General features: G+C 40.1%; 1 protein-coding gene across 2 annotated transcripts in view; it reads left to right on the forward strand.

The window, feature by feature from the left end:
• The first annotated feature begins 8,457 nt into the window (after positions 1-8,457).
• The window catches only part of LOC136557178 (sodium channel protein type 5 subunit alpha-like), a 177,022-nt gene continuing 163,284 nt past the window's right edge, over positions 8,458-22,195 (forward strand). For both annotated transcript variants that reach the window (XM_066550788.1, XM_066550798.1), the window contains exons 1-4: positions 8,458-8,724; positions 10,360-10,478; positions 15,745-15,834; positions 19,364-19,492. In XM_066550788.1, coding sequence (XP_066406885.1) covers positions 8,458-8,724; positions 10,360-10,478; positions 15,745-15,834; positions 19,364-19,492 — 605 coding nt within the window. The remainder of the gene's footprint in view (positions 8,725-10,359; positions 10,479-15,744; positions 15,835-19,363; positions 19,493-22,195) is intronic.

Below are 22,195 nucleotides of genomic sequence, written 5' to 3' on the forward strand. Positions count from 1 at the left end.
CCTTTCTGGGCCAACCAAGTAATGAAAAAGTTATTTTTAGTAATAATGTTCTTTAGGTTATTTTGTTTTTTTTCTTACAGGAAGTGCAAGCAAGTTCCCAAAATATGGAGCTAGTGCATTTTCCATTTAGAAAACACTGAGCATTGATACCATCATTAGATATTTCCCTTTCACAGGCCACTTGATGTATTATTTTCTGGTTTGCTCATTGACTGTTTGGTCCCATAAGCTAAATTAAGCAAGGAGCCACAGCAGGGTTTGCAATACTGGGCCTCTATTGTATCCTTCCAGTGGATTGTGCCTCAGGCCCAGCTGAGAATTACCAACCACTCGAGCATGCACCGGTGACACATAAATGCATGTTTGGATGTAGCCTGTTAGTAAATACAATGTCCCCAGCAGTTTTGTTTGGGTGATTATATTATTGCTAATTAACAGAAAATGTCATGACTTTTGGAATTGAATTGTTTGTGCAATGAGTTATTTACTCTGAAAAATCCTCCCATGATGAAAAGATGAGGAAATTGTACAGGGGAGAATGGGAGGGATGACTGGGATTGCCACGGGGTTCTCAGAAGCGTGAATCTCATTGGCATCAGTGGGACATAGCCAAAACCACTCCTGGTAATGTGACTCACTCGTCTACCTCTAAAATCATCCACATTTACCACTCTTTAAATGCTCCTCATCATTTGCTCAGATGCACTTGGGGTTTTAGTTAGTGTCAGGAGAAATAAAGTTTAATTCAGCTAACCTACCAGCAAAATGTAGTAGCTGGAAGGCGGCAATCTTGGTGATAACATTAAAAGGCTACTAGATATTAAAAAAAAAAAACAATGAAAAATCCCTGGCTGCTCTGCCTCCATGTTTTTGTCAGACTAATTTACATAATGGTTTAGAACATTATGTAATTCAAATCAAATCACTGTCAGTCAGCACCAGCATCCATTGCATCTTTTCCATGGAGCTACGCCGAGTGGCTGAAGTAAACTTCTTTGAAAGGAACAGCAGAAGACAAATAACTCAGTCTCTCCAACGCCAGGGGTCTGACCCACTGCCTATTGCAGTCACACAAAATATTCCCCTTGACTGACATGAGCTGAGGATTGCACCCCCAGAACCCATGTAAGCTCTTAACTCTGATTCCTAAACTTGGCAAACAAACCCAGGCGGTTTTCAATCGCAAACAGGCAGAATATCCCTCCCCTCTGGACAGCAATAATCCCTCTCTGTCTCTCGGGGGGGGGAAGGGGGTCAAAATCTCTTCCATCAGAGTAGAAGAGCCACCAGCTTTAGCCAAACAGTATTGCCAAATTTACAGTGCACTGAATAATAAATCAAATCTTCAATACATTCCAGCAAGCATCAACTCCCTGATAGATTCCTCTATCGTTCCTGAGTCTCCATCACCATTACCTGAAAAGATAATTTTGCCAGTGCACTTCTAAATCTGTGCCTTTTTCTTTTTTTCTCTTTTGTATTTTGTTGCCAAAGCAGTGAAAATTGTTGCCAGTAGCTGGGGCTCCATTAACACCAAAAATTATCCAAAAACCACAGACAGAGACCCTGCATCCTTGTCCAGGGTCACCCACAATCATAGACAGAGATGCTTTGCATGGAACAAAGAGGAGAATAAAGTAGTAGTGACAAAATTTCACAGAACCGGTGTGAATGTCACTTGAGAGTTACTGCTGTGGGCAAGGACAGGTTTGTGAAAGGTTATGTTTGCCTGGAATAAAGCAGGTGGGAGGAGGAGAGAATTTTCTTGGCTAAGGCATAGGAAAAGGATAGAAGGAGAGAAGGATGGGAAGCTGGGCATGCTGGAGGTGTATGGATAGGGTGGAGTTTAGTGAAGGCAGTGGTTTTGGAGCAAAGTGCTGTTGCAGACTGGCAGGACCTGCTGTCTCACCTCATATCAGCCAGATGCAGGAGGGGGACCTACCACCCTCCAACAGCTTAATTTTGTATGGTTTGGGTCTGTCTTCCCCAGCCTTTCACATCCAATTTTTTATTGTCCCTTCACCTCAGCCTCTTTTTGTTGCTGTCCCTTGAATGAAGGAAAACCTGAATTGCTCTATTCACTATTAAAGATGAAGTTTAGTTGTTATGTCATGTTATGTCTCTTAATTCAGTTCTACCATTGTGAAAGAGGCCCTGGCTTTGCTTACAGAGTTTCATCCATCTCTCTCAATGTAAACATGTCAGTTCTGATGATTGGCTTTTATGAGTCTGTTTGTTTTCTGCTGATTAAATGTGTCTCCATAACTTAGATGGGAGGGATCAGGAAAACCTTACCTATAACTGTGGTAATACATCAGACAGCTCTCCAGACGTGGCTCCTTCTTCCCTAGAAGCATGCAGCCAAGATTTTGCTGTCTAGCCTAAAGCTGCCTTCTTTCTCTGGCATAACCATCCCATAATGGCACCAGAATATATTTTAATAGCTGTTTTACAGCTTCCTTTATCCGTCTTTATGTCTTTAGAAAACACACTATGAATAAAATGGACCAGATTTGATATATTTTATTCATGTGAGCATTCAAAGCACCTAGTGGTGTGAGCACTGTGTATTACGTTTGGCACAACATGGAATTTTCCTGTAGATTTCTTATTTCTTGTTCAAAAGCTAGTGACTGCATCCTGAGCTGAAAACATCCCTCTTTCTTGGTAGCTCTTTCCAAGCTCTGTTGGTTCAGAGTAGCAAAGGAGAAATCTTTCTGTGTAGTTTATAGTAAAATAACTCTGAGGCCAATTTCTAGTTAATTAAAATAGACATGAAAAACTATTGGGTGCAAAGAATTATAATTCTCAGCAAAATATAGAGATCTGCATTGGTAACTATAATGTGCTGTTTCCCTCTTGCTTATTTATATCATTTGGTTGCAGATTAATTTGAAATAAAGACACCTGCAAAGAAAGCAGAATATTTTTAGCTCACTAAAAATATTTATTTTATCATAAGAGAAGACTTAGTGCCAGCATTTAATTCTTGGCAAAAAATTTATCATTCCAAAATACCCTTCCAATATCAGGATGAAATATTCTGAATTCATTTCCTTTAGCACATGTTGGCTTTCTGCAGACTTTATTTTTTCAGTAAGTCATTGGCAATGTCAGAATGCCATGATTCTGATGAGTGAGCAGCCAGCAAAACCCATTAAACTGGATTTAAAAGAAGATACTGCCTAGGCAGAGCTGGTTGTGACAAAAGGCCTGTGGGTCTGTCACTCTGAAGTTTTGTTTTGGACATTTTGTGATGTTTTGGGTTGTTCTTTGCCAACAATTTGAATTCAGTGAGTTCTCTTACATATTTATTTCTGCCCCTGGTCAGCATTCATGGTGAGCAAGAGGGCTTGTTTTGGGAAATGTGTTAGGCAATGTCATATCAGCCTGCAGGTTGGCCTTGTGACACGGGCAGCAAGAGGAACCCTGGCGCAGATCTCCTCCTGTGTCAGCTAGAACAGGTTTAAACACTGTACTTTGCCTAACTTTGCCTAGGAGAGCTCCAGGAGCTGAACATTTCACCATTTCTATCAGATTTTTGTGGAATTCCACAGTTTTCCCCTGCAGACCAGCCATGGGAGCCTGCCTGGACCCCGCCAGGCACTGGATTCTCCAGCAGATCTTTTTGCACCTCCACCTTGGAGCTCACCCAACAACATGTTTCTGGTTGGACAAGCATTTGCGGATTGCCTTCACAGGGTGCAAAAAGCTCAGGGTTTTCCGGCTGCCTGCAAGCTTGGTTACCTTCTAGGCCATTAGTTTAATACCTGAATTACACACTATCTGTGGTGTTCATGGTCTGCTGTGAAGGTGCTCTTTTTAAAGAAAACATTTCTAGCCAAATATTCTGGGTCCTAAGAGATCAATTCCCCAGGTGTGACTTCCCCGGGCAGAGCTGTGCTGATTTATGCCAGCTGGAGTTGTGGCTGATTATGTGTGTTAAGAACATGTGCTGCAAAAACAAGCATTGTTTGTGGTCTTGAAAAAATTATGCCTGTTGGAGGAAAAAGAAACAAACCAAATATCAGCTTAAGCAGAAGTAATGAGTGTGCTGTGTAAATTTTTGAGGACTGCCTTGATGTGAGCACACAGGCCATCAAAGTGTGTGCTAACAGCAACTGAAATTTTCCAGTTAAAAGAGAATTTCCCGTGACACTTCCTCACTGTGGAATGTGAACTGTGGTATAAATATGAGTGTATTAAGTCTCAAAAGGTTGTTTATTTGTTCGTTTGTTGTCAGTAAATTTATGAAGTGTCTCAGTCACCTAGACTCCTTTAACTTCTTCATCTTTTTACAAAACTTTTTTATTTGATCTGAATTAAAAAACAGCTCTCCATGAAGCCATTACTTCATGGCTGGAATAAAACTTCCATGTGATCCCATATCAACTTGTCTTTTTAAATCTGATTAGGTGCTTGTGTTTATGTGTAAATTTATGCATATGAATTTATTAATCTAGACCAGTGACATTAAATTAGATGTGTCATTGCTCTGTTCTTTATTTGCCTAGCCTACTATTCTCATGTTTTGCTGTGTTCTGCAGGTCAAAAAAAAATGCCAAGGAGATTATATGGAAAAGGAGTGTGTGGGGGGAAAAGATGACTGTGCTCCATGTAGTCTCAGACAGAAAGAAAACCCATCCACATGACTGTTCTTGTTACCACAGCCGTTAGGAACGCAAAATCGTTATTTAATCACAAACATTTCTTCAACAAAAGGAGAATTTAGGGCTCTGGGATTAGTATTCTGTAAGAGTTTGGACTAGCAGAACCATAGTACAAACATCCCTCTCCCCAGCCCGTGGTCTGCAGCAGCTTCCTGAGTGGCAGCATGGAAATCAGAAATGATTTCCTACTCAAAATGATCGTGTCTGTAAAAGACACTTTCACAACCTTGATCTTCCACTTTGGTTCCTTTATTACCATTGCCAAGGGCCTGAAATATAAGCTCATGAGTCCTTGATACAACAGAAGGAGTTGCAGGGCACACAGGTGATGTTCTGAGAACCTGAAAGATATTTTGAACTGGAGTGGCTGAAGCCCATGACACTAAGGTTGAAGCTGCAATGGAAAACAGCATTTATCTTTCTAAATAAATACCTAATTTGTTTGCTCTCACTTCTGGCCACACCAAAGAAAGAATTCTTCTTGGGGCTTTATTTTCATATCCATGTTTTTTTTACAGAACCAGTGCATTTTATCAGCAACAACCAATGCTAACTGACCAAGCAAGAGGGAAATTTTCATTCTGTGCCTGGTGATATCACAGAAACAATGTGTTTGAAGCCTTGTACTTCAAAAATATGCCTGTGAGGAATGGAAAAATCCAGGCTCATATTGTAAACACGTGAGTCACAACAGCTATTATCTCTTAAGAAATGGCATTCCAGCCCTTTGATTCAGTCATTGATGATTTCCCTTTTTAACTTGTGGTGCTTTCTCACCCTTTTAAGTAACATCTGGGCTAACCCTGGCTATTTGTAGAAATGTTTGCAATTCACAGATTAAAAGAAATTAGACATAGAAAGGACCCATGAAATTATCTTGTCCATTTCCTGAAAGCATATGAAATTGAAAAAGAATTGTGCTAAATATACATATATATTAAAATGTGGAACTTTAGCTTATATACAATATGAAGACAAGGCATGTCACAAATTTTCAATTGTAAGGGTGCTGAAACGTACTTTTTTAAAAAGAAAAATTAAATAGATGACTAGCAAAAATGCTAATGAAGTTTGTGTAGGATTTTCCAGTTCTTTCTAAGCAGCTACCTTTCTGGAAATTGTAGATAAAACTGAAAAGATCTGGATTTGACCAGTTTGAATTTGATTCAGTTTTCTAACGAGAGAGAGCTTTAAGCAAAAATAATTCCCTTTAGAAAAAATAATTAAAACTTCTGATGCTGATTAGGTTTTTTGGGCTATTTTATCTCCCTCACCATCCCCTATCAGTTTGTTTCTCTTTTGAGGAAAAAATTGAGTGGTTCTGTTGCCAGAATGGCTTCTCCTGGAAGTCTTTAAGGACTGTGTGGACAAAGCACATATTTAGGTTTCCTTAGACTGGGAAGAGTGTTAAAGTAGGACCAGCATAAGTAGCTCTTCTTGCTTGCACCCAGGTTCCTGAGTCAGAGGCAGCAACTTGTATTTAAAATCATTTATGGACCTTTTGCCATTGCTCTGTGATTTCATTAGAAGTTTTTCCAGTCTCATATTATTAGAAAAAGCAAACAGTCATTCCCCATTCACTGCCTTGACAGAGCTCTTGATCATCTGGACCTCAGCTAAAACCCACAACGTTCTCATCTCCAGTTTAGAGACCTCCTCTCTGCCCTTCCAGCAGTCCTGATCAACCACTGGCTTTTGTTGGCCCCCTTCAGCGCTGAGACAGGTTTCATTCTGGAGAAACAAAAATGGAAAGGACAAAAAAAATCTCAGAGAATTCTCTGGCCACCTGTATTGATGTCATTTATAGAAAGTGAAATTCTATTTGCTGAGTCACATAGCGTTGGGCGTAGGAAACGCAATTTGTGGGAAAGCTTCTAATTTCCTGTTTTTCAGGAGGGAGGGGATAAAACAAATGGCATAGAGGGGAGAGGGGAAAGGAAAAAGGAGAATAAATCTAACAAAAGAAGAATCTCAGAATATCCCAAACTCCAGGAAGGATAATTCATTTTAGCCCTGCTTGTTCAAACCAGCTGTAATTCAGAGCATAATGTACAAGCCTCAGTAAATCATTCCTGTGTGATAGACTGTGATCAATGACAATTTAATGAATTCATTTTAAAATGAAGTCAGAATAGGAGAGACAGTAGTTATTTGAAAGCGTCCTTTACTCAGAGAAATTGAGTCAATAAATATGCTATTTGTCATGCAGAGTCCAGTTAGAGTATTGTTTGCTAACAAAAATGCTGTCATCACAGAGCCTAATAGACGCAAACTATCTGGAACTATCCATTGTAAATAGACAAATTCCATCTGAAAGCAGAAAACAAACGTTGTGCCTGAACAAAGAGTGGGATCCTGCACACGTTGCTGAATGAAAGAGGGTAGCCCACCTCAAAATGTACTATTTTGTTTGTCACCAGAGTGTATTCTGATGGTGTATGAATGGCCTGGTGGTGGCAAAAATACAAGGTCTGTGTTTCTTCTGTGAAATGAGTTTTAATTGTTGCGGAGTGAGGGCTTCTCTCGCTGGAAAAACATGCCTCTAAAGAGACTTTAAATTGCAAAATGGGGCTTCAGTGAACTTGGATGGATTTGTGCAGGCTGCTACAACAGGGATAAGCTTCATCCTTTTTCAAACAGTAGTTTTACATTAATTTTCACAGCTATCCGTGTTGTTTAGTGCAGATACAAGAAGGCTTTTTGTTCGGCTGTGCTTTTCACGCTTGGTTTTATTCATGTAAGTTGAAGAGATGGGAAAATTCGTACTTGTTTTCATTCAGGCAGAGACTGGAAGTGTTAACATTGAAGTACCATCAGGACAAGATGATCAAGCTTTGCAGGTTTGGGTTAGAATCATAGAATAAAAGAATATCCTGAGCTTGAAAACACAAGGATCATTGAGTCCAACTCCAGGATATTCAAATTGGTCTTGGATGAAAGAAGCCTGCTTTTCAGAGATGACAAGCTGGCAGCAGTGGCTGTTCAGCATCTTAGAAGCTTGGTGTGCTTTCATGAAGGTCCCAGAGCTTTTCCAGGCACATTTGAGCTTCCATCATCCTTCAGATTTCAGGGTGTGGAGGAAAAGAAAATGCTTAAAAGTCCTGAGGAGATATCTTGAAGATGGTATTTCCTGTCCCAAAGGAAAATTAAAATTATATTACAGAAGCCTAAGACAGAGATTATGAAGATTTTTTAAAGGGATTTAAAAATCTAAACTTGACCCTTCACTCTTTAAATTTGGAATAGAACAGCTGGGGCATTTTTAGATTTTGCATCATGTGGCCAGACATCGGCTGATTTAGATCTGCCTTGCAGTCATCTTAGGAACATTGTTCATCCACTCCCAGAGTTGCATTTTCAAAAATGAGTTAGGAATCTGAATCTCTGTGGCTTTCAATGAAACTTAAGCTTGTGCGAATCTAAGTTACTTCTTTGGATTTAGGATTCCAAATGACTGAAGAACTTAAGAATATTCCACAGTCTATCTTTAAAGTCTGTTTAGATTTGATCCTGTGTTATTTCTTATTGAAATTACAATTTCAGTCATTTTTGTTTTCCTTGATGTTCTATTAACCACATAAAAACAGATAAAGAACTTCCTGATAATACATAACGAGATAACGAGTTCCTTGGGGGCTGAGTTTGGTGGGATTTTTTTTTCATTCTGCTGGCTTTGTTCTTCTTGCTTTCCTCACACCGCTAACTTCTGATAACTTTTTTTTTTTTAAATTTCAGCTGTTTCCACTACTAGGAGTAAAGACCAGTAAAGACAGAGCAGGATGAAAAGATGGCTGACTTCTTGTTACCACCGGGTACTAACAGCTTCCACCGGTTCACGCCCGAGTCCTTGGCTGCCATTGAGAAGCGGATTGCAGAGAAGCTCGCCAGGAATGCCAAGCAGGAATACAGGGAGCAGCTGGGCGAGGAAGAGAAGCCTCAGCCTCAGTTTGACTTGCAAGCTTGCAAGAAGCTGCCTGATATCTATGGGACTGTTTCTCCAGAGCTCATTGGGGAGCCCCTGGAGGACATCGACCCTTTCTACAATGATCGTAAGGTGAGCACCAACCTAAAGCTAAAGCATGACCTCTGCTTTGGGTGCTCTGCTTGTTATCTTTCTACAAAAAGTAAAAAAATACTTCTTTCCCAGATTAAGGATCAGAATGTTGGCATGAGCAGGGCTCCCAGAAAACATCTAAGCAGGAGGGGGGCAAAGAGGGATAAAAAGCATAATTTAAATTTGTGTGTTTTCAGATAACCCTAAGAATGAATATACAATATCTGAAATGAGCAGAGCAGTAGCTGAGTTAATTTAAGCCAGAGGTTTTTATCTGCCCTATCTTGCCTTCTTCATGAGCTGTGACTTCACAGGTCTGTTGTTTATCACTTAAGCCCCTTAATGTTAAGGGCTTCTGGGTGACTTGAGCCTTGTGCGAGCACTCTGCACAAGAGCAGGAGGCACCTTCACAACCGTTCCTGGAGAGCAGCAGCTCTGCTCCTGCTGAGGAAGAGCAAAACTCCATTTCAGATGACCAAAGCAGAGCAGAAGGGAGGTGTGAGCAGCATGTGCAGTGCTGGCACTTTGCAGAATGGTGAACTTTGTCCCAAAGCGAGCATCACCTGATGAGGGATCACGTGCAGGCTGGACCAAAGCCACAGCAGTGCAAACAGCTTCTGTCAAAAGGCTGCTGACAGCAGAGCTGGGCTGGTTGCTTACTACAGTTCATTCCCCTTTCCAAGCATTTCACAAAACAGAGGACAAAATGAAGCTTGGAAGCCCTTTGTTTTTTTAGGCAGCTTCCAGTTTTTTCAGGTACTGCTGTTTCTGATTTTGGGCTATGCTATTTCCTGTAAACAATGAATTAATGTGACCATAATGGTACTTCTATTAAAACAGTGTAGAGGCAGGTGCTAGAGCTACAGAACAAAAATTAAATGGATAAAGACAAACAGATTACTTACCTGGAAGGGCCAGAATTAATTTACCTTTTAATTTGCCTGCTATCCCTGGGCATAAGCAACAGGATATAGATTTGCAATTTTAGTGCCATGAAGTTTTTAGACTCAAGGTGTGTGAATTTCTTAGATTTTGTATATTGGGTGTCTCAATTCTGTCTCTGAGTGAATATTAGCTCCTCTATGCCTGGTGGGGCATCTTCAGAGCTCTGCAATTTGGGTCAGAATCCAATTTACTTTTGTTTTTGGTTTAAGATAACAGAGAATTGTTTTTCTCTGGCCATATTCATCTGAGCACAATGAGAGTGCTTCAGTGCCAAAGTCAGATCCTAGTCTGGAACTGTGCCTCCTACCACTTTTTGCTTGGTGAGACAAAATTGAGAGCAATAAAGTGTTCAAAGTAGAGAAGTTGGATCAACAACATAGTGAGATCTGCAGGGAAGAAGAGCATAACATAATTTTTTCCACCACACTTCAGTCTCCAGGTAATTTTTTTTATTTTTGAAGGTGATTCTGCTCTCTTCCCAGCCCCATGGTGGAGGGGGACAGTCAGGACAGTCAGTTCTGTAGGGAAGGCCTTGGACAAAACTTTTCACCAAGTGAGAAGGATTTTGGGGGTCTTGGGAGGGGGGAAAAGTATGAGATGCTGGCAGGAATTTCCCAGTGGGCTGTGGGCTGGAAAATCTGAGCATAAATGCAAATACTGAATGTTCTCATTTTCTGTTTTGTTTTCCAGACATTTATAGTACTGAACAAAGGGAAGACAATCTTTCGATTTAGTGCCACTCCTGCCTTGTACATACTTAGTCCTTTCCATCCAATCAGAAGAGCAGCAATTAAAATTTTGGTACATTCATATCCTTTCTGTTGATTTTCCTCCTCATGTATTTTATATGGGTTTTAAACACAGATGGATTGAAGTCAGAAACCATTTTATTTCATTTAGCTGTTTTAAATCTTCTGGCTGAATTTGCCTGCACAAGCAGAAATGCACTTGGATTTTCGGTTTGTTTCATTTTATATTGTTATGTGAGCTATAAAAATGCCTGTATCATACTGCTGCTATCAGATAATGTGAACTGCACTGGAGAGCCTGGTGAGTTTACTCAGGATTAAACGATGGGAAGGGACTGATCATCTTTACTGAAGGGAAAGTGGGTGTAGTACCTCAGAAAGGAAGGCAACCAGGGGAAATCTGAACTGATGGAGAGCTTTGCTACCAAGCACTTCAGCAATCCCTCCCAGAGGTAAAACTCTGTGACACTGTCTGCAGACACAATTTAATTTTGAACTGCTTCAGATCAGAATTTTTTTTTTTTCCTGAAAGAGAATATTTCAAAAATTGTTCTGTTGATTCTGTTCTAGTTTGTTTATTTGGATATGTTATCCGAAAAAGAAAAAAGGCACGGACTGTCCTGCTGGACTTTCCAATGGAAGGGCAATGCCTGATTTCCAGAACCAGCTCTGGTTCTGAAGTCATGCAAGACAGGCTGCAGTGGTTGGTTTTGGCTTGTTTTTTTTCACACAACCCCAGAAACATTATTTTCTGACATAGTCACATCTCTCTGGAAGGCCAAACTGACCCAAATGTTCAGCTTTGTGTGAACATTACTAAAAACACACCTTTTTTCATGACTTGGCTGCTTTCTCTGGGGTGCACATGGGAGACACGCAGTGATAATTCAAAGACTTCACATGCTGCCCTGATCATTCTGTGATGTTTTAGTGATGGAAGTCCCTCATCTGCAATGCTCATGTCCACCACAGAGAATAAATGAATACTAAGTAGGTAACATCTTAAAAAGATTGGTTAATTATTAAATTTCAGGGAAAACAAATAGGGAAATAAATTAGATTCCCACTCCATACAGGGAGGAGAAAAAAAAGGTGACACTATAGATATTCTAGCAAAAGGAAAAACAGGTGAAGCTTCTGATTGCAATAATTCTATGCAAAAATGAATATGTGTTATCAGCCAAGATATTATTATGGTTACTAAGAATACACTGTAGAATTCTGCAGAGAGATGAGCTGGTGGATCAGATTATGTGTGCACACAATGCAGCACATGCTGCTGCATACCCAGAGCCCAACCAAGTTTTTTAGGCACAGTTACCTCAGCACAGCCTTGCTGAAGTTAATCAAGGTCAATGCATTTGCCCAGGTATGGCTAAAGTAAGAATCTGAAAATTGAGCTGCTTAGAAAGAAACTGAGAGTGTTGCCTCCAGCTTAGGAGGTTTGTTCTGTCTTCTTCTCCCTTTTTTCCTACATTGTTTGGTGAAGCCAAGAGGTCACAGGAATGTGTAGCACAGGGGCTACATGCCCTTGGTAGCAGTTGAACAGAAGACAAATAATCAAGAAATCCTTATCACATTACTTCCGAGGATAAAGACCACACAGGAGAGCATTTGAAATAATGTCTATCAGGAAAGAAATATGGTCAGATAAGGAGTGTAAGATTTTGGGAGTGGCAGGTCTCAATGCAAACATGAGTTTAGCTCCAGAAAGACAGAAATTATCACCCTGTGTTGATAATTTTGAGAGAACCAACAGCTCAATCTTTGGCAGGCACAGGCAGGAGACAAAAACTCCAGTCCCAGTGAGACAACGAAGATCCTGCATTAGGCACTGATTTGTTTTCTGTCAATAAAGACCTTTTGTATCAACCTGAAATACAAAGGCCAAGTGGCTGAGCAGGCAGTCAATATCCCAGGCAGAAAGGAGCCCAAACCCGCAGGTACTGAAGCAGATAATATCCCAGACATGGACCCGGGACCCAGATCTATCCTCTTGCGTGACTGTAATCAAGCAATCTTTATTTTCCCCAGGGCAAAAGCCTAAAAGGAGCATTAGCAAATGCTGCCCTGTCACGTAAATATCTGTAGCAGCTTCTTTAGTGGATGCCATATTTCAATTTCCAGCCATTGAGTGCACCATGAAGGCCAACAGTGGAACAGAATAGAGAGGACAGAGTAAAATCACCCCATAAAGAAGCTGTGGGGGTCACATCTCCTGGTTAAGTGGCTGTATGTGGAGTTCTTCCTCTGAGATGTCTGGCAGGATAATTGCTATGTGATCACTGCTCATCCAGCCAAAACTGAGAGATACAGTCTTTCAAAAATACACCCTTCCAAGGGGAAAAACTCCCACAGCCTCTTAGTTATGTTTGTTGCAACTAATAATGTATCTTTAAACCCCTTCTAGGTATTTCTCCTTTTATTCAGGGTCTGTGAGGCCTCATGGATGGTCCAGGGTCCACATGGCAGCCCAGAAGGTGGCCCTGCTCCATTCCTGTCCCAGAGGACATGGAGGATTTTATCCCCAATGGGATGAACATTTTCTGTCTTCTGCATCATTATTAGCTGTTATTAACACCTTTATTAACTATCTCCACCTTTTAATGAGATTAAATTACTGGTAACATTTCCTTGATGTCTTGTGTTTAAAAGACTCCTCTTCTTGCCTGCAAGCCAAGGATCATTTTGTGGTGTCCTTAGTTTCTCCAAGCAGTTTGCTAGCCTGTATAAAATCTGTAGCAATTCTAATTGGGCCTTTTTCTAGGTTTTATAGCTAGTTTTTCTCACTTTACCACGTATCCAGGCTGGAAGTTTGGTTAAAAAGGCCTATGTTGGTGCTAGAATTATAGATTGTGGTGCATCAGAAAAAGAAAAATAATCTTCTTACCGAATTTCCAATCTTTGTCCATATTTTCTGCTTGCAGCTTTCCTCCCATCCTATTTTACACACTTTCCATAAGGCAAAATGAGATCCTGTGAAGCACCAATTATACATTCTCTTCATTGGGACTAACCTTTGCTTGCACATATTATATGTAATTTGGCAATGATCACCTAAAGAGCCTCTAGTATTCAGTCTGCTAATTAACAATTATCCATCATAATGAAGTCTAGAATAGAAGTGTGCTGCGTTTGACTCAGTATCTTTGTGCTAGGAGATAAAATTTATAACTTTTAGAATCGGTTTGTGCAAAGGCTATTCTGTAACCTCAAATTGGAAATAATAGGTTTGATTTATTGCAGAAAGGATCCTGATGAGTAGCTTAGTATATTTAGTTTGTAGGCTTTGGAAAATTTGATTTAATAGCAGTTCTAAGATAGAGAATGGACAATGCTGCAAATACAGCTTATGTCAGTTTTATCTTCTTTGCTTTGTCCTTTCTGAGTAGATCATCATCATGGACTTTTTCTAATGCAAACAATTGCATTCTATTTCAGGTAGGAATGCTAATTTCCATTCTGTGGGGATTTCTGTTTTCTCTTTCTAATTTAACACAGACCACTAATTTTGGTGCATAACCAGCTGAAATGTTTAATTCTTTCATGTTTGTAGTTTTCAGCTTGATGATGAAACCCAGGTTGAATCTGTAGTGTGTTTCTTGTCCCAGAACTGACCCTTAGGTTCTCAACCTGTGTTCTCTGGTTTGTTCTCTTTGGTGCTTGTATAAGGAGATGATGACACCTGCCTGTAAGAGAGCCTTTGGGAAAGCTGTTAGATTCAGTTTGTATCACAAGGAAACAGGCATATAGAGATTAAACTAGATACCCTAAATTCCAATAGAGGAGTTTATTTTCTTGGAATTGAAATGTGCTATTTGTTTGACATGGTCTGAAGATAGCACTCTGCTTTCCTGTGCTTCATCCACAGCATTTCACTGGAGTTGAAAAAGTAATCCAGTGTTTTCTAGGCTAGCTGGAACTTAATAGTTATGTTAACAAGAATGACAAAACTTACAGAATATATCTGAAGCTGATGTGAACAAATGTGAGTGGGTATCAGACATCCTTGCTGGTCCTTCGGTAGGAGGTGTTGGCCCAGAAGTGGAAGATGTTTGTGAGATGAGCAGTCCCTGTGAGTTCAATTACTGCCTTCTGTGGTGGCCCTGGGGAATCCTCAGGTTGGTTACTACCAATTTTACCTTGCTGTTGCTTATGTGGCCCATTGGAAAACATTCCACTCTGTATTCAGCAGAGATTTTGGCTCTGCAAGAGGATAAATTTAATGCAAACATTTCAGGACATAGGTTTGAAACTAAATCCTTCAATCACTATTCTCAAACAAAAAATAACACAAACAGAATCAAATACAGAGATGAAAAAAAAACAACCCAAACCAAATCAAACCAAACTTTTTTTTTTTTAAATCCTTTCAAAAAAAGGCAAAAGAAATTTATTTTTGTGTTTTACTTATATTCCCAGGGAAGGGTCCCTGCCTTTTGACTGGGTTGCAGGCTGTTTTCCTTTGCCTTATCTTCTGTAGTTAGATTTTCCTGGTTGCATGAGACCAGTTATTGATGCAGGAGAATCCCATCATATTTTGTAACTTTTTACAGAAAGTGGCATGTGCTTTTAGTAGAGCCATCCAGTGAATTATGTTTTCAATTTCAGGAATTTGATTTAGGGTGCTTTTTATGTTTATGGTTTCAGCTTAGCAGCAAAGTGTGCGAACTGTGCACTTGGGAGGTTTGTTTTAGACTCCAAATAGGGAATCTGGTCCCTCAGCAGAGGCAGAGAGCCCTGCAGACCAAGGCTGCTTATTTGCCCAGCAGGTTTGCAGACCAAGCCTTAAAATTAATGCTCTGAAACTCATACTTGCTTTTGGTGAAACTTTATACTGAAAGTGAGACCTCAAGCCCATTAAAGAGATTAGAAAGACCAGATTTGTAACTTCCCCCTACTGCCTGAGAAATGTTTCAGGATAAAAAATGAAGTGAGAATTTGCAGACACAGGTTTTTCTGTGGATACTTAAATGAGACTAATCCCTCTTTTCATACAAAGTTGTGCACCTATGCACATTGTCATCTGACCAACACAGCTGTAAATTTGGGGTATTGTACTTTCAAAGGACTGCAGAGTCAGTACATTTGTTTACTCTAAAAAGTATGTTTAAAAGATATAGGAAAAGAAAAAAAAAGCAGGGAAGGTTCCCCCATTTTTCTATGTTTATATAATTATTTGTCTCCCAATGCACTTGCAAACAAATGCTTATAGTTCTTGAAGCAACTTGCAAATTGTGATTGAGCTGTCACATCTTGTGTGAAAAGACAAAAATTTATGAATTCTTGTATCAAATGCATTGTTTTCCTTAATTTGCCTCTTTACATTGTTCAGTATGTTTATTATGTGCACTATTTTAACTAATTGTGTGTTCATGGCACAATCAGAGACTCCGTCATGGAATAAATATGTTGAGTAAGTATCCTTTACAGCTGCCCCATCCTCACCTCAGCCTTCCTCTTCCTTTTGTTGTGTTCTTGTTTGAATCTTGTTTGCTATTGTCTAATTTCTTTCCAGCAGTACTGACTGTGGTGTCTGCCCTCACAAAATGTTTTTCCAGGTAGTTGTTTTAGCCTGTGAAAGCTCCCTTAGTAAGCAAAGTAAACATTTTTAGTCCATGAATCTAATTCTTATTGCCAAAGGCACCTTTTATGCCACATCTGGATGAAATCACATATTGAGGACAGCCCTGTGTGAAACTTGTCAGCCTTCCACAGTTCCCATGCAACAGATTTGATGGTTGGACACATCAGAATAGGCTGATGGAGCTTAAGTTTAATTATTTCAGAGAATAGTTCCTGAACTGACTTAGTTCTATCCTTGATCTGAAACTTAATGAAAGCAAAAGTTCCTTCTGCACTGAGCACAGCATGAGAAGTGTTCCCCTGTAATCATTGGCAGGAATACTTTATGAGCATCAAATTATCTGGGAATACCTCTATGAGAATTCCTGTCTTTTTAGCTTGACAAGCCTTCAGGGAAAATAGCAAAGGTGCTGCTTGAAGGGGGTTATTTTTTGTTGTTGTGGGTTTTAAAATTAATTTTTAAAGAGGTTAAGGGACCTCAGTGAAATGAAAACCCATTTCATTTCTTTAAGTTGCTTAAAAATATTCCTTTTAGAAACAGATACCAGATGCACAAGCTAATCAACCTACAGTGCATTAAACAATTATTTTGGCTCATTGAACCAATCAGAACGCACTTTTTATTTTTGACTGACATATGATAAATGCCATCTGCTGCTTCATAGCCTGGTGGTTGGTCTACTCAGGGCTGTAAGAAAATACAGTAAAATGCCCTTATTTAGGTTCCTTAAAATCATGCAGGGCACATCTTCTAGGCCATAAATTACTAATTATAGGCAGCACTGAACCAAATATTTCATCCCATCACAATAACATCCTAATCCCAGGATGTTTCATGTATAGTGTGGTACCCTCAAGTATGTCTGTGCTGTCCTTTCCCCTGATGTTGTCCTTCTCCTATTGAAAACTTTCATAACCATTGCCATGATGTTTTTTGCTGAATCACAGACGCCTCATCCACGTGATGATCTCATCAAAGTTTGGCCAGCTGGTGTACAGCTGGAAATTCAAATATTCTGGAGGGAAATACCATAAATGATAATATTGTGCCTTCTGCAAGCAGGAGAATTTGGCTGATTTTATCAGTGCATCAAACAGAGCATGCAGAAAACATAGAGCAGAAATGCGGATGGGGTCATGCAGCATGGAGTGAATCCTTCCATGTTTCCTCTTCTCCCGTGTCCCTTCATATCTCTCAGCTTTTCCTCCTCAAGTGCATGGAATGAAATCAAAGTCAAGTACTTTGAAGGAGCAAAATAACCCAATGAACTGTAATTCAAATTGATTAATATTGGATTTGGAGAAGATACATTTAATCCATTTTGTTCTGCTGTTTCAGAGACTCACAGGGGATAGAAGAATAACCTTGTGCAAATATTTGTCCTAGATCTTCCATTAAAGCATTTTTCTTACCATTTTGAAAAAAAGAAGGAATCAATTCAACTTTCCCCCACTAAAAATTTTTTTAAGAACCCTGACTTTTGTTGTTAAAGAAGCTGTTCAGTTGCTGGAGGACTTTCCCCGATCCATTTAGAATTAGATGATGATTATACAATCAATTAAACCCATCTGACATGCTGAATAAATACAAGTGCTTTATCATTTTAATGAGCTTATGTACTGTTAAGTATTTTTTTTTTTAGTTCTTTGCATGTGTTTTCTGTGTGTATTACTAAATACACATGCTTAAAGAGACTGTCACATGGGTGACCTATATTCGAAATACCAGAGCAAAGCTAAATAGGAGCTGGGAAAAAATTGGGTCCAAGATAATGCTCAGGTATATGGTCAAAGAGGAGCTGTGAGACACTTTTAATGCCCACTGCTGCACCCAAACTGTCAGGCTAATCCCCATTTTAAGATGAAACACACTGAGATTTTATAACATGTGAGTAGTACTACAGTGTAACACAATGGCAGGAGGACATGATATCTGTGTATTTGATCAGTTGCAGTTCAGTGTAATACAGCTAAATATATTTTATACATAATGTTCTTCCTTATATTGCCACCTTCAATTGCTCACACCTTTTTTCTACCAAACAGGAATCTGAAATGTTACAAATTTTTTTAATGTGTGATGGCACCAACAGATGTTTAGGCACTGAACAGAAAACACAAGCCAGTGCTTCCAGTGACAGCCCTTCACATCATGACTTATGAGATTTGTGTTTTAGTGGATTTGAGGTGTTTGAGGTTTTTTAATAGGCTTTGGTATCATCTGCATCTTCATTAGGAGAAAAGGGGTAGGAAATGCCCATGGTAGACACTAAACATTTATTTCTTTTGTTAAGATATGGCCTAGAATACCCAGTCCATTGGGCTAGGTGTCTCAGGCAGCAACATTTAAAAAGAGCTGTTGTATGCCCTGAACTCTATCTCTGATGGCAAGTAGAACCCTGGGTGAGTCCAGATCTGAGAGCTGTAAATCAGAGGCATTACTGTCCTCCACAGAGATTTGGCTAAATTTTATTACAAGTGTCATCTTTATCATGAAAGGTAAGATCTATGTTCTAGCCCAGATCGTCACAGTCAAGAGGCTGTTGGTAATAACTTAATTTACCAGAGGGGAAAAAACTAGCCTTGTGTCTCCTTTACTGTCAGGCAGGTAAAAATTACTACATACAGTAGTCAGATGGGAGTTTTTAAATTCTTTTTTGGAGAGGGCATTTTGTTGTTTAATTCTCAAGGCTGGTGCGATTTACCAGGGACAGTGAAACACAAGGGAAGTTGAAGGAGAATTACCCTTTCTAGCTGATAAAAACAAGTGGTGGCATTTTTTAAATCTCCGAAATGTCTTGGGCAGGAAGAGATGAGAGGTATGAAGGGAGCAACCACCCTCCTTCCGAGTGGAAAAGCGAGGAGTGTGGCATAATGCTGCCCAGAGAGGTTGTGGACTTCCCATCCCTGGGAGTGCTCAAGACCAGGTTGGATGAGTCTCTGATCAGCCTGGTCTAGTGGAAGGTTTCCTGCTCATGGCAAGGGTGTTGGAAGGAGGTGATTTTTAAGCTCTCTTCCCACCCAAACCTTTCCATGAATCCCTAATCCACTCTTGGTCCACTGGAGATGGCAGAGGTTCAGAAGTCCCACAGCCCAGCTTAGCAGGGTGGTGTCCATGCTTGACTTAATGAGTGAAGATTCATCAAGGGACACCCTGTGCTGGAAGTTATCTCCATTCTGAGACTGTCCTGAGTGTTTTGCTGTTCCTTACCTGTTCCTTGGTCCACACACAAGGCTGTTCATGCACAGCCCAGTCTGCAGCTGTGACTCACACGAGCAACCCCAGAGTGGTGCCCCTGCAGTTTCAGCTGTCTGCTGCTTGCTAATTCTCTTTCTTCTTTGGCCACTCTGTTCCCCAGGTACACTTTCACTGGCATTTACACTTTTGAGTCATTGATAAAAATATTGGCAAGAGGATTTTGCATGACAGAATTCACCTTCCTTCGGGATCCATGGAACTGGCTGGATTTCAGTGTTATTGTTATGGCGTAAGTAGCACTCCTTTATATTTTTCAAGAGAGTTATATGCAATAGAACTTTTTAAATGGTTGTCTGGATGTTTTTTTTTTTCTTTCAGTCAAATTTTACTGAAAATGAGAAAAGGCTGAAGTGTATTAGGGAGGAGTATTTTTATCCTGAGTGGTTTCAGAGGAAGAAGTCAGAGGAACTCTCAGTTCTGTTCTCTGAATTCACTACACAATTTTGGAGAAATTATTTACTCCCTCTGTGCTCCACAGAGAGAGCTGTTTGTAAAATATCTGTAATAATATCTGCCTATCTAATGTAGTTTTGGGAAGCTCCAGACCCCTGAATAGAAAGTGTTGTCAGTGTGAGTGAATACCCACGTATTTAAATCCCTATTTATACTCTACCTATCCATCACATCATCAGAGCTGTTTTCATGTCCCTGTTTTCAAAACCTTTTTCACCTGGAAAGTAATTACTATTTTACTACAGAGAATTAATTTGTAGTCCTCTGAAACTTGTTATATATCTTGGAAATAGAAATTTGGCCCCCACCATTATATTCCCCTTCAGCTGTATGCTTCTGCCTAGATTGTTAGAGTTCATTAAGGACATGTGGGGTTCTGGTGCTGTGAAGAAGGTGATGGATTTGTAACATCCAGTCAGCTAAAAATACACAGGGGTAGAGAAGCAGTCAGCCAGCACTCACAGGGGACTCAGGGTCAGCCCAAGCTCTAGCCAAAGGCAGAGGTCTGACACTGTCAGTACTCCAGCTACGAGAGAAATCCAGATTTCTTCTTAGTCACAAAAGAGAAAATTGTGCAAAGAATGAGTGACATCTTGAAGTGAAAGCTGGTAGAGATGCCTGAAAGGCTCCACTTCCTAAACACAGAAGGATCTGATCTGATCTCCCTGTTTTATTTTTTTCTGCTTAATGATACCTGTATTCAGTTCTGAGTTTAGGTTAGTTCTGGCTGCTGTCTTTAACCCCCATAATTCACAGCATTAAGTGAGATTCAAGTGTGTTAACACCAACATCTGATCTGAACTCCAGGGGCTGTGAAATTTGAATGGAACCAAAATAAGGAAAGAATATTCAACCAAGGTTAGCTAAAACACCAGTGAGGGACACTGAAGTTGAAAGCACAACTCTATCAGGGCACAAGGATCAAGACCAGTATTCAAGGAGACTCTGGATGATGCTCTTGGTAATATGGTTTAGTTTTAGGTAGTCCTGTGAGGAGCAGGGAATTGCCCTCTTGATCCTTATGGGCCCCTTCCCATAGCTTGAGATATTTTATAATTCTGTGGTTCTTAGCAGCAGAACAGCATGAAGGTGTGTAAAACCTGAGTGAACTTCCTAGGAGCACTCCCGGGTATTTCAGTAGGCTCTGGATCTAAGCCAGCCCTAGGCCAGGTCCTGGTATCTGTTGCTGCATTCCTATGGATTTGGCTGAACTGACATCTGGCCACTATGATAAGCCTTTAAAAAAACAAATCAGTGCAGATGGGGAGAATCTTTTGGAGGTCAGCACACAGTGTAGTATTTTTTGCAGCTAAACTTTTCCTCAAGCATTGCTAAGTGCAATTCTCCTGCAACTTTTAGTGGCTGGACAACACCACAGAGTCACCATCCTGCTCTCCTGTCTCCTGTCCATCAGGCAGGTGGTAAAAGCAGGGTATAATCATGCATCTGTTTGTGAGTTAGGATGTGAGTTTATTTGTGGGTCTCAGAATTCAGCACAATGTGGAGAATTCCTGTGCATGGATTCTCACTTTTCTAGAAGAAAGGAGGTTTCTGACAGTAAGGTAGAAAGGAGCAGAGAAAAGGACAAGAGGAGCCACAGCTTCCAGCTTTGATTACGAGTCTGCTCCTCCTCATCTTGTCAGCTTGGGCAGAGGTTGAGGCATCTCCCTCAGCTCTGGGAGCATCTCAGACTGAAATTCAGATCTGAATGGTCAGTGGGGGACACGGTCTGAATACCCCTTAAATTTTCTCTACATCATCTCTGGATGTTTGGGATGTAGGGAGCAGGAAAGGTGAGAAGGTTTGCACAGACCTTGAGGTGGACAGTAACCCACAGGGGAATTATTCACTCCCTCTTGGTAGGAACCATGATTTGGTGCCCACAGGCTGTGGGTTTACCCCTCTTTTTTGTTTTCTAATTCTAGGCTTGAACTGCCACTCGGTGCTCCAGCCCAAGGATCGTAAAAAATCCTTAAATCCTTTTCTTATGAGAGGCTTGGCATTCTGTGCTTTCTCTCCTAACTACCTTTTGATTTTCTTTCCAAATGATATTTCACATCTTAGTTAGAACATCCCTAAAACAGGGGGACCTACAACTGTGAACTGTCAAACTTCTTAATATCAAACTATTTTCTTAATACCAAACTATCAATTCAGAACCAGAATCCATTCCTAATGTTTCTTACTTTAAGACATATTATACCAAGCTTTGAAGAACGGAAAAATAAATGGAATTCTGGAATAAAAAAAAAAATGGAAAAGTGTTTCCTTGAGCTCATGGGCAGCAGTGAGAGAGTTAAAAGTGGCTGCAATATGATCTTCATATGTACAATGAAACCTCCTTCCCAAGTATGCAAGCAGCAGATAGTACAGAGACTTGGATAATGGAATCTATTCTGATACGATTTAGCCTTCATACAAATCCAATTTGCAAGTAATTTAAAGTAAGATGGATCACACAGGTAGCTCTGGTGTTGTC

The sequence above is a fragment of the Molothrus aeneus genome, chromosome 1 (assembly GCF_037042795.1).
Source record: "Molothrus aeneus isolate 106 chromosome 1, BPBGC_Maene_1.0, whole genome shotgun sequence".
Taxonomy (NCBI): domain Eukaryota; kingdom Metazoa; phylum Chordata; class Aves; order Passeriformes; family Icteridae; genus Molothrus; species Molothrus aeneus.